The following is a 12,109-nucleotide window of genomic DNA, read 5'->3' on the forward strand; positions in this document are numbered from 1 at the left end:
TGTAATAGTTATGAATAATGCTTACCACTGAAGCAAGTACTTCATTATAGAAAAGTACACCATATCTCATATATATGAGGCCCCTACGAATTTGAGGCCCTAGACCTAGGCCTTGCTCGTCTTGACCCAGGGCCGGGCCTGGGTCTGTGTTGTCTTTGCAGTAACTAATTTATAGGCTGGAGGAGGTGAGGCCAAGATGCAGGTTTATGAGATAAAACCATTGGATATGAAAGAGAACTACAATTTGACAGATCATTGTGTTAACCATATGATTTAAGGAGATGTGTTGTGTGAAGTATAAAATATTGGGGTAGCAGCCCTAGGGAATGACTGCTGTGGAGTTGAATTGATAAAGAAGAAGTCAGAAAAAGGTGATTATCTCATCGGGAGGAGCTGCTTGTCACCTTTGGAAATAGGAATAGCTTGTGCAAGTGGACTGAAAATATATAGATAATAGAAGAAATTGACTGAGGCTTTGTATCTGGTGTCGAAGATGAGGAATAGCTGCGGGGTAAAAGCAAGGTTGATGGGGACTTGTGCTTGATGTAGAAGAAGAGGAATTACTGTGGGGTAAAAGCAAGTAGTATTGTCTGTGTTGGAAAACTATTGGTTTTGTGGTTTAAAGGAAGTAAACAGTTTAAGCCTATAGGTTCAGATTATCTCATCTTTGCAGCCCATTAAGCAGTTTAGATTTTGGTCCCAAGTCCAAAATCACCAACAATCAAAACCGAGAATGAGTCTCATGTACTTTTGTTACCTTCCACACCACACCCAAATTTGTAGGCCCCAAGAGCGTGATTGTGGCTTGGGTCCACATGCATGACATGACTATTCGAATAATATATAACTTTGTATTTCTGAAAGTAATTCGCAAGTGTATTTTCTTATTGAGCTTAGAATATCCATTGAGCATAAATATTGATTTTTTAGGTATCAACAACAGGTCACTGTATACTACTAGATACGTAGCAATGGACTACCAATTCTTATCCTTTACTCTAACCATTACTTGTATTACCAATAATGGTAAAGTCTGCTCTTTCTCTGTCTTCTTCGTCTTCTTCTTCTTCATCATCGAGTTTCTTAGTTTTTTATATCAAGCTTTCTCTCTTATCTTCCATACTAGACCCAATTTTCCTCTATTTCCTCTTGTATTCCTTTGCCCAAATATCGAATTCCTAACAAACCCATTATCAGTTCCTCATCCTTTGCCAAAATTATCAAAAGGGTCGTCCAATTCGATTAGGGGAGAGAGAATTGAAGTTGGTCGTTGGTCGATGCAGCAAGGTTTCTAAAGAATTGAGTCACAGAGGCGAGGTTCAAGGTTTTAAAGCAGATACTTCTCAAATTGGAATCGCGCTTCCAAATCGGAATCTCCCGATTCCACAACGCTTCCAAATATACTTTTTTAAGAAACGCGCTTCCGAATGCTTCCCCGCACTTCCACGGCCCTTCCGCTTCTCTCTAAGTACAATAAGAGAGATCCATTATTTTGTCTAAAGAAAGATGACAAATATGTGTTAAGAGATGACATTCCCATCTAAGTACAATAAGACGTATCAATGTACTCAACATAATAAGAAATACTTGACATCTCATTCGCTATGAAAAGTTGTAAAGCTAAGTGTAGCTATGAGCCCACGCAACGTCAATGTAATGACAGTAACCCTTTTTTCAATACTTAATTGTATGAAATGTTGATGTTTATTCTATCCCTACACAAGAAAGACACATCAAAAGTGAAATCAGAATCTACCAAGTTTCGTAGGTCAAATTCCACGGGAAAGGTCACTCACTGGAAAATGGTGAATTTGGTACCATTGAAAAGGTCTATGTGTCTACTTTCCAGGGACATGAACCATTTGACTATACCTATCATATTGAGTGAGTTATGGCCATTATTGTAAAGTAAGACGAATCTGTCCGAGAATCTGATGTTGGCAAAATAGTCAATTTCGACTGGACTTTGTGAATAGCTCCTAACGAACCGGAATGTGTATAATATACGATTGGAAAGCTAAATGAGTCTAGTTTCTAAAACCGTTTACGGTTCGTTCATACGTATTTCCTAGAGGAAGTTACGGCTGTTCTAGTAATTGAAGGTCATGTTGCGCGGAAATCTGATTTCCTACACGAACTTATGTTTTAAGTTCACAAGCGGCATTTTTCTCAAGATCTAAGTGTAAAAGATCATGTTTGAGGACAATACGGCATGATCTAGTTAATCATTGCCCAATGCCACATTTGAAGACATGTCAAAGAGCATTGACATGCTAAGTTATTGAAATTTTCGTGCATGATTAGTAAGAATCAGGAAGATCCTTATGATTGATGTAAAGATTAGGGGGGAGGTGCTAACTTCAGGAGGAGTCTAGCACATACATACATGGTCATTATCAAATGTGAAGGGTGTGTCATACTCTTTTTCTCCTACGATCAAAGTTTAGTTTTTCACCCACAGGATTTTTGTTACTTGACCAGGTTTTTAACTAGGCGACATATCAGCACCACCGGCATACCGGTACGCGGTACAAGGGGGGAGTGTTCTAGGATATTTCATATGTGTGTCTTGGCCTTATGCCATCAGGATATGTAGTTGGAATAAAACTATGTATTCTTTATCATTACCATATTGGTAATTTGTAATTCTCTATATAAAATGCTCTTATTAATGAATAAGATGATGATTCTCTATTCTCTGACTAGATGTTCGTCTCTACTGTTTGTTTATAATTTATCACAAAGCAGAATCATTCTAAAGTAGATATTGAATACTTTTACAACTGTAAGATTGTACTTTACACTAAATGAAATCCTAAATATACGTTGAAAATCTCTCTAAACTTTACTTAAAAGCTTAAAACACACGCAGACACGACATCACCGAATATGATACTCCACGAACATATCAAATAATCAAACTTATAAGCTATAGTTTTCTTTTCATTCAACTCTTGCCACACTTTGGCTAATTACGTGCATCCTCACTGAAATGAAACCTTTCCATTTCTGCTCACTTCTTTATTGACCCACCCTTCTTGTCACTCACTATAAATACACACCACCCTCTCAATTTCTCTCCCAAAACTCTCTCTCAACAATTGAAACAGTTTCACTCTCACCTGATCGATTCCCAATGGGGAATGTGTTCAAGAAGCTGAAGAAGGCTCTCACTCCCAAGCTCGGCTGCGACTCCTCCTCCACCGCAAAGTCTGTGCTACAGCCACGCCCCGCCGCGGAATCGTACTCCGGAACGGCGTCGTCTGACTTCTCCTCAACCTCGTCCAACTCCTCTCTCGAGGTCGATTCGATTGCTTTATAGATTTACAATTCCTGTATTCATGATCTGATCGATTTTTGTGTTTGCAACTTTGCATTCTGGTTGTTTCCATTTAATTTTTAATTTTAATTTTAATTTATTTATTTATGCTCGTTGTCATATCGTATCTCCATTTTGTCGTCTCTGAGATTTTCGCCGAATCTTTTGCCGCGAAAACTCGGAGTCTATTTACCGAACTACCCTTACTGATCGGACTGTATGGAATTTCGTAGTTACGAGTGCAATTAGGCCCAAAATTTATGTTTAAGGGAAGAGATTTGCAATTAAGGGATTAATTTCGGAGGAATTTTCTTTTATGGGGAGATCCAAATTTATGAAGAAATTCAATTAAGGAGAAATTTTAGATATATCTTGGATTGGATGATTACTTTTTATGTTCATTGTTATTGTGAGATTCGAATAGGATTTTTGCCTTTTGCACTCTATTTTGGTTTCCAGTTGGCAAAATTAGCCTTTAGCTGACTTAGATCAAATTAATTGCAGAGGACGTCTTTCCATTTTGGCTTTTTCTTTTGGAAATTTGGTCTTGGTTTGGGTTATTATTGTTTCCAGTATGTATTCCCTAAAAAAGCATTAGTTTCTAATCTTTCTCCAGTTTGGCAAGATAATTACAAATGCCAATAGTATCTGGAAATGTCAAAGTAGTTAAGAAAGGTGGAATGATCTTTCTCACCTTTTGTTTTGTTTACCCTCTCGTTTTTCAAGTCAGAAATATGTATGTTCTCTCATGTTGCAACTGATAAGTAAAATTTACTGTCTGAGCTTGGCAGCTCTGTTTCGGCGCTAGAATAGGTTGATTAGCAGCAGTTCTAGTCTTCTAGTTATATTCAGTATGGGACTTTGATCTTCGTTACTTTTATTAAAATTGGCCATCTCCCCTTTTCAGGTGGAAAAGATTTTCTGCGTTTTGTTCTTGACACAACTGTGCAACATTATGCAGATTTCTTTCTTCTTTGAGTGATTTTTACTGGAACAATGGAATGTGACTAACTGATTATTCGGTAAATTTTTCCTGTACAGAAATGTTGCGCCATTTGCCTGAGTAACGTGAAAAGAGGGCAAGGTCATGCAATCTTCACCGCTGTGTGTTCCCACTCTTTCCACTTCGACTGCATTGCCAAGAACGTCGAGCATGGAAATCTTTGTTGCCCCATCTGCCGGGCCACATGGGATATAAATAATGTACCGTTCCATGCTCCCAATAATAGTGTGAATCCTCAGCGAAACTACTTGGGCAGGGTCCATCCTCATCCTGAGCCACTTACATTCTCTGATGATGAGGCTTTACTTACCAGCTCTCCTACTCAGTCACTGATCTCCCAGGGTATGACAATTAAGATTCACACAGAGTCACCTGCAATCTCTTCTTCAGAATCACGCCAAAATTTTCCTGTGCTTGTCAGCATTTGTGCACCACCTCTTGAGGGCCCTAATGGAAACGGCCGTACACCCATTGACCTTGTGACGGTTCTGGATGTCAGTAGAAGCATGGAAGGTACAAAGTTTTCCCTTCTCAAGCAAGCTATCAAATTTGTCATACAAAACTTGGGGCCTTCAGACCGGCTGTCTATAGTATCATTCTCAAAAACTGCTAGAAGAGTCTTTCCTCTGAGAAGAATGTCTGATGCTGGTCGAGAAAGTGCCATCCTCGCTGTTGAATCTCTTAGATCAAATGCTGAAACTAACATTGCGGAAGGTATCAAGAAAGGAGCTCGAGTCCTCAAAGAACGAAGGGAAAGGAACCCATTTGCTAGCATCATGCTGTTATCTGATGGCATGGATACATATGCAAGCCAACTGATGAATCAATTGCCTGCCTCCATTTGTTCTAGCGAAACAGAACATGGAATTCCGGTCCACACATTCGGGTTTGGCAAGGACCATTGTCCAACCACATTGCATGCTATATCTAATGCATCAGGCGGCACCTTTTCCTTCATCGAATCAGTTGAGATGATACAAGATTCCTTTGCTCTGTGCATTGGGGGTCTTCTTAGTGTTGTGGCTCAGGAGGTTCGCCTAACTGTAAGGTCAGCTTCAAGTGGGGTGAAGATTGTGTCGATACCATCTGGGAGACATGTGAATGAGATTTCTGATGAGGGTCAGCAAGGAGTTGTTCATCTTGGAAATATGTATGCTGAAGAGGACAAACAATTTCTGGTGTACCTCTTAGTCCCAGAATCCTCAGCTCCACATACTAAGACCTCAGTGTTGGAAGCGTTATGCACTTACAAAGATCCAGCTTCAAATGAGTTGATGCAAGTGCGATGTGAGAAAGTAGAGATACTGAGACCCGAGGTTTGTTCTCCAGCTGAAAAGGCAGTGTGCTTGGAGGTTGATCGACAGCGCAACAGAGTTTCAGTCGTTGAAGCTATTGCAGAGGCACAACGGATGGCTGAGATGGGTAATCTGGAGGGTGCAAAGGCGACTTTGGCTCAGGAAAGATCAACTCTCTTGACATCACCAGCCGCCCAAGCTGGGGATAGCCTCACTACTTTGCTTGAAGCTCAGCTCACTGAAGTCATTTACAGAATGACAACAATAGAGTTGTATACACAGATCGGCCGTGCATACACTCTCTCAGAAATGAGCTCTCACTCATTGCAAAGGGCCGCAGCTAGTGGTGACTTGACAACCTGGAGTCTCATCATGAGAGCAGGTGGACACTCTGCCACCAATTCTGGTGTGTTTGAAACACCTAATATGAGCAGAATGCTGAGGCTATCGCACAATCTTGGGACTAATCCCTAAATCCTGCAGCATGACAACAACTAGTATATACTGATCGACCAAATAAGTCTTAGCTTGACCCCAATTTGGGTAGCCATGGTGTGAGTAGGACGCAGCATTAATCATTGACTGCTTCAGTAATAGACTGATCGGAAACAGAAATGTTATATATTTCCGATCAGTAATCGCCTTAATAGTTTGTATGGATCGGATTTATCGTATTATAGAGAAGATCAGTACTGATAATTCGAGTTAATTATATTGGTTTGTGTAGGATAATAAACCAAGCCTTGAGTAAATAATTAACTCCTATATATATATCAGTAAAACAGTAACTATGTTAAGTGGTTTAGTTTTTGTCTGGAGTCTTTCAGTCATGGAGACTTCTAGTTTTTGTGTATTTTTAAATTGGAGCAACTTGTGCAACTTGGTTGTTCCAGACCTTTCGTTGTTGATATAAGACAGCTGATGTACTAAGTTCAGTTTTGGTTGAATGAACAGAAGAACAACTCTTGCTCCAGAAAAACTCTTCTCATCTGTGTGTGTGTGTGGTTGATTGCTGTAGTGTTTATTCCATCTGGTGTTTTGTTTTTTTGACAAGCTATTCCATCTGGTGTTTATTTATGTTGCTGGTGTGATATTGTTGTTGCTGTTCAGTTTCTACAGTTTGCCAGAAAAGCTTAATGATCAAAGACCAACCAACGGATCCGATAATGTATGATTACTAATGGGTTAGAACTAATTTCGTTATAAAGCCCAAATAGATTAAGAGGCGTAATGGAATACAAATTCTAATGTGGCTAGCAAGGAAACCCTGAACATGTTCTCCTGTATATAAAAGGCCACGATATAACCAACTCTATCCTCCTCCAGTATCATTCATCATGTCTCGACAGTATAGTTTACGATCTCAGGGTCCATCTTCTCATGTAAGTAATTCTGTGATTTTTGTGTCGAATCCATCAAATACCAACTGTTAGGGTTTCTCTGGTGTTTGGGAGAACATATTCAATCTTTGTGTCCCCGGCCAATTCCTCAGGAAGATGTCAATCCTATAGGTCTCATCATTTTTTTCTTAGGGTTTCAGATCTATGAGAATTTTATAGACTAGCTGCCGGTACTGTCCTTTTTCCGTGCATGATTGGTTTATAGGGAAATTTTGATGTTGGTTTGGATTTTGGATCATTCTCGTTTCAAGTGATTAGTACATATTCCCTAAAAATCACTTCTTTGTTTTGGTTCTAGTTTTGTTCAGTTATGTCATAGTATCATGTTCATTACAACTATGATTTTTAATCAAGACTGGCCGGTGCAAGTTTTGTTCATATATATAGCATCAAAGTTCATGCATGCATGTTCAGTCCTCTGTTTGGTAGGATGGATTGAAGTTTTTCTTCACATAAATTTAAGTGGCAAAGTATAATATATGGTTATTAATTCCATTCTTCTATTTGTGTATTGTTCTTGAAGAAAAATTAATGTCCAAATATATATGTGAGCAGCAGATTCGTTTGCTTCGGCCTTTAGGCTTTTGATGAGAGACTGATTGATGTTTTATTTTGTTGTTTGCCTGCGCAGAACATTTGCTCCATCTGCTGGAGTGACTTGACAACAGGGCAAGGCCAAGCCATATTCACTGCTGATTGCTCACACTCGTTCCACTACCCTTGCATTGCCAACAATGTCCACCATGGAAATCTTTGCTGCCCTGCCTGCCGAGCCAAATGGGATAAAAGTAAATTACCTTTCCAGGTTCCTCCTCTTCAACAAAACAAGGCTAAACATGGCTTTGACGATGATGAACCTCTCTCGTCCGCCGCACTCTCTCAATCTTCTGGCCCCCACAATGTAACAATCAAGACTTATACAGAGACCTCTGCTATCCCTGCTGCCGATTCACGCCCACAATATCCTGTTCTAGTCAGCATTTGTGCGCCACCTCTTCAGGATCCTGATAGTGAAGCCCGTACACCAATTGACCTTGTAACAGTTCTGGATGTAAGCGGCAGCATGAATGGCCAAAAGCTTGACCTTGTCAAGCAAGCTGTCAAGTTTGTCATAGAAAACATGGGGTCGTCGGATAGACTTTCTATAGTTTCATTCTCAAATAGTTCTAGAAGAGTCCTTCCTCTTCGGAGAATGACAATTGATGGCCGTGAAAGTGCAATCCAAGCTGTTGAATCTCTCGAAGCAGGCGGTGGAACTGACATTGCGGAAGGACTCAAGAAAGGAGCTCATATCCTTGAGGAACGTAGGGAAAGGAACCCAGTTGCTAGTATCATCCTCCTATCAGATGGCCAAGATAACTACAGTCGCGTCCCAAGCCAAATGCTGAAGAAATTGCCTGCTTCAGTTCGTTCTAGTGACATGCAACATGAAATCCCAGTCCACACATTTGGGTTTGGCAATGACCATGATGCCAAAATTATGCATGCTATTTCTGATGCATCAGGGGGAACGTTTTCGTACATTGAATCAGTTGGCATAATACAAGACGCCTTTGCTCTATGCATTGGTGGTCTTCTCAGTGTTGTGGCTCAGGAACTTCGCCTCACAGTGAGGTCAGCATCACCTGGAGTAGTGAAGATTGTGTCAATACCATCCGGGAGATATGTCAGTCTGATTTCTGATGAGCAAGGTGTAGTTGATGTTGGGAATATGTATGCAGAAGAGGAGAAACAGTTTCTGGTGTACCTCTCAGTTCCACTATCCTCAGCTCCAAATACTAAGACGTCTTTGTTGGACGTTTTATGCGTGTACAAAGATCTTGGTTTGGATGAGTTTATCCCGGTCCAAGGTGAAAGAGTAGAGATATCGAGGCCTGAGTTTTGTTCTCCTGCAGAATTAGCAGTGTCTATGGATGTTGATCGGCAGCGGAACAGACTTTTGGTGGCTGATGCTATTGGAGAAGCACAAAGGTTGGCTGAATTGGGAAATCTGGAGGCTGCGCGTGCAGTTTTGACTCAGCGAAGAGAAACTCTATTGACATCAACAGCAGCCAAAGCTGGGGATGATGTTAGTCATTTGTTTGAAGCTGAGCTTAAAGATATCATGGATAAGATGGCAAGTATGAACTTGTATGAACAAGCGGGGCGTGCTTACGCTCTCTCAGGGATGAGTTCCCATGGAAGGCAGAGGGCCTCAGCTAGGGGTGCTGCAGCAGGCTCGTGCCTGGCCGCAAATGGTCCTCGGAAGCAACTTGCTACTCAAGCAGCGCGTAAGTCTACTTATGAAACATCCGCTATGGTTAGGATGGTAAGAAAATCACAGAACAAGAGGAAGTGATCTTGGTTCTAAATAAATTGGAGCTTGAGTTCGTTTTGGACTTTTGGTAGCCTTCAGGCTGGTTTTAGTTTTTATTTTTTTTCCAATTGTTTGAACAACTATGATAGATTAAATTCATTGGGATGTTTTATATTATACCTAGGGGCTGAAATTTGCACACCCATAATTACAAACCATACACCCTTTCTATATTTTAATGATACTTTATCTCAACTCTCTTCTCCTTTCCAGAATTGCCCTCACATTCATTATTTTATTTTCTTTTGTTTTCTTTTCTTTCTTCTCCCAAAAACTCAAAAGTCTCAAACATACTTCTCTTTCTTGTCTCTTTCTTCTCTGAATCCAAACAGAGGATCATCAATACTCCAGCCAAATCTTCTGGTTTTTTTCAATACCAAAGCTTAGATCGGTATCTCAAACCCTTCCAGTAAATCTCAAGCACTAATATCTCCACCAGAGCTGCTTTCTTGACCATAACGACTCGTCTACAAGGAACTCTTTTTGGTGAGAGTCTACAAGAAACTCCCACACAAAAAAGGCCAGAAGAGGATCAGAACTGGAACTGCTTATGAGGTACATATTCAACTTATTCAAGATGAGTAGCCATAGCCATGTTCATCTGTGATGGACCACATCATTGGATCTCCAAGTTCCATAAGCAAAGTCAACATTTGCATAGCAAACTCGATGCAATTAGTTTCATAATCAAGTGGCAACACAGAAATTTAACAACGAGGGTGTTTAACAACCTTATAGCAGCTATAATATTTGTTGATTTTGCCCCTGAACTTCATTGCCAATAATCCCAAATCTCCCGAACACCAAAACCTCTCAATAGAATTCCCAGATGAGATTACCAGTCTCCGCCGGTGAATAGATCATGAGATCCACATCCATTGCTTTCTTCCCCAACCATGAATCTATCTGATGAGAACAATAATTTGTAAATGAAAAGCCTCGTGGAAGTTTTACAAATGAAAAGCTGCTAAATATAGACATTGATCGATTGAGGTTTCTGAGAAATAGCTAGAATGAGAAAATGAAGGGAACACGAAGATCTGCTGGAGGAGTTGAAGATGATGGTCGTGGTTCCATAGAAGAAATAAAAAGTAAAGGATCGTGTGTAATCTGAGCTTTGGAGGAGAAAGAGAAAAGAAAAAGAAAGAAAATTATCTGGATAAAAAAAAAATTATAAATGGGAGGGCAATTCAGGAATGAAGAATAAGGTTTAGATAAAGTATTATTAAAATATAGAAAGGGTGTGTGATTTGCAACTATGGGTGTGCAAATTTCAGCACCCTATGACTATTATGTTTATAATCAATTCTGTGCTTGGATTCTTTTTAATTTTGGTCTGATATTTAATATTTTGATTATTTTCTCTGTGCTTCGATTGAGATCTGTGAGCTGAATTATATTCTTGAAGTAACTGAATGATGCCCCTTGGACTTTACTTACAGTCTAAAAACTTTGACTGGAAATTATAGAGGTGTTCTTGTCCACTTGAAAATCCTTTGCATGAACATCAGCAGAGACAGCCGGCATTTGATCCAAACACTGCATTGGCAATGCTGGTGACACCAGGGTTTTGGCTGCTGAAAGCTGCAATGGCGATTGCATTACCATTTCCAACATTGTGCTGGAAATGCACAAGTCCTACGAGGAACACAAGCACATCACCCTTCTGAAGCACCTTCGTGATTAGTCTGTACGGTTTTCAGGGTTGGAGGTGACAAAACCCTCCCTTTGAGGACAGTGAGGACTTCAGTAGCTCTATGATCAGTGTGTGGAGCATTGATACCCCATATGGTGCATAGTCGATACGAACAAGGGATCGGAGATACCAAAAGTACATTAAGTCCTGGAATTTGTGCTACATTAGCAGTGATCACCTGGGAACCAGCGGGGTTTGATGTGTTGCCTGCTAGGTGAAGCCCATTGAAGAAGAAGTCATTGGCTTTAAGAGTATCTCCAACAGCTTCCCCAAATTCTTGAAATTCTCTAATTTGGAGAAGATTTTGGGTGTTTTGCTCCAACAGATTCTCTAAAACTTTCTCCAAAATGGGAAATGTGATGAAAGAGAAACCCAAATTCCCCAAATCTGCAGCATTCTCTAAATTTTATAGAAGGATTTGGGGAATCATCTTGAAATCTCCAAAATAGAGAATCTGTTGGAGTTGTAGAAGAAATATTGCTTGAAGCATTGACTTTTGCTTCCCTATAATAAAGAAATTATAGAGAAGCTGTTGGAGATGCTCATAGGGTCCTTGCAGACATGTCCATTCAACGGTACTAAAATTAAATCCATGTCCAAGAGCCACATTAGTATTCACTCTTTTAGCCATGATAAGAAATTCAAATGACTGGCCCCAGATTGAATATGCATATTTTCAGGTCATGAATCAATTGGTAGAATCTATTTGAATCCTCCAGACTCATCACAACTGCTTCGAACTATCAACTTGGTGCACAGGAGATCAAAATCAAGTAATAAAACATACAATGGCATATACAACCGTAGCCCAAAATGTTTCAAGGGGTTGATCTGGACCAGGACGCCCAAAATTTTCTTCAAATTAAGGCCCCCTTCCACCGCCAAAAGCCTAAACCCTAAAGCAAGATTACCTATTACGATTTGCTACGAGATATTATATACCTCCGGCCGGTTAGTTCCTTTCTTCCTAAAGCACGAGCCCGTTGCCGCGAAAAATCGGGGACGTGGCGACTGTTTCTCACTGCTGAACCTCAACGTCC

General features: G+C 40.2%; 2 protein-coding genes across 2 annotated transcripts; one reads left to right on the forward strand and one right to left on the reverse strand.

The window, feature by feature from the left end:
• Window positions 1-3,005: 3,005 nt before the first annotated feature.
• LOC101294449 lies at window positions 3,006-6,394 on the forward strand. The gene is made up of 2 exons (XM_004295421.1): window positions 3,006-3,301; window positions 4,361-6,394. The coding sequence occupies exons 1-2, from the start codon at window positions 3,137-3,139 to the stop codon at window positions 6,089-6,091; spliced, it is 1,896 nt and encodes a 631-aa protein (XP_004295469.1). The 5' UTR covers window positions 3,006-3,136; the 3' UTR covers window positions 6,092-6,394.
• Window positions 6,395-6,952: 558 nt separating this feature from the next.
• LOC101294742 (putative germin-like protein 2-3-like) lies at window positions 6,953-11,700 on the reverse strand. Its single transcript, XM_004295422.1, is given in 6 exon segments — window positions 6,953-6,991; window positions 10,859-10,897; window positions 10,899-11,063; window positions 11,066-11,097; window positions 11,100-11,312; window positions 11,631-11,700. Coding segments are annotated over 6 exon segments (558 nt in total).
• Window positions 11,701-12,109: the final 409 nt, after the last annotated feature.

Source organism: Fragaria vesca, linkage group LG3 (genome assembly GCF_000184155.1).
Source record: "Fragaria vesca subsp. vesca linkage group LG3, FraVesHawaii_1.0, whole genome shotgun sequence".
NCBI classification, from domain to species: Eukaryota; Viridiplantae; Streptophyta; class Magnoliopsida; order Rosales; family Rosaceae; genus Fragaria; species Fragaria vesca.

What these genes read in the sequence shown, in the direction of transcription:
- LOC101294449 (XM_004295421.1), top strand. Translation starts at nt 3,137, where the DNA reads ATGGGGAATGTGTTCAAGAAGCTGAAGAAGGCTCTCACTCCCAAGCTC. An exon ending in CGTCCAACTCCTCTCTCGAG is followed by an intron (nt 3,302 to 4,360) that starts GTCGATTCGATT and finishes TTTCCTGTACAG; the next exon opens with AAATGTTGCGCCATTTGCCT.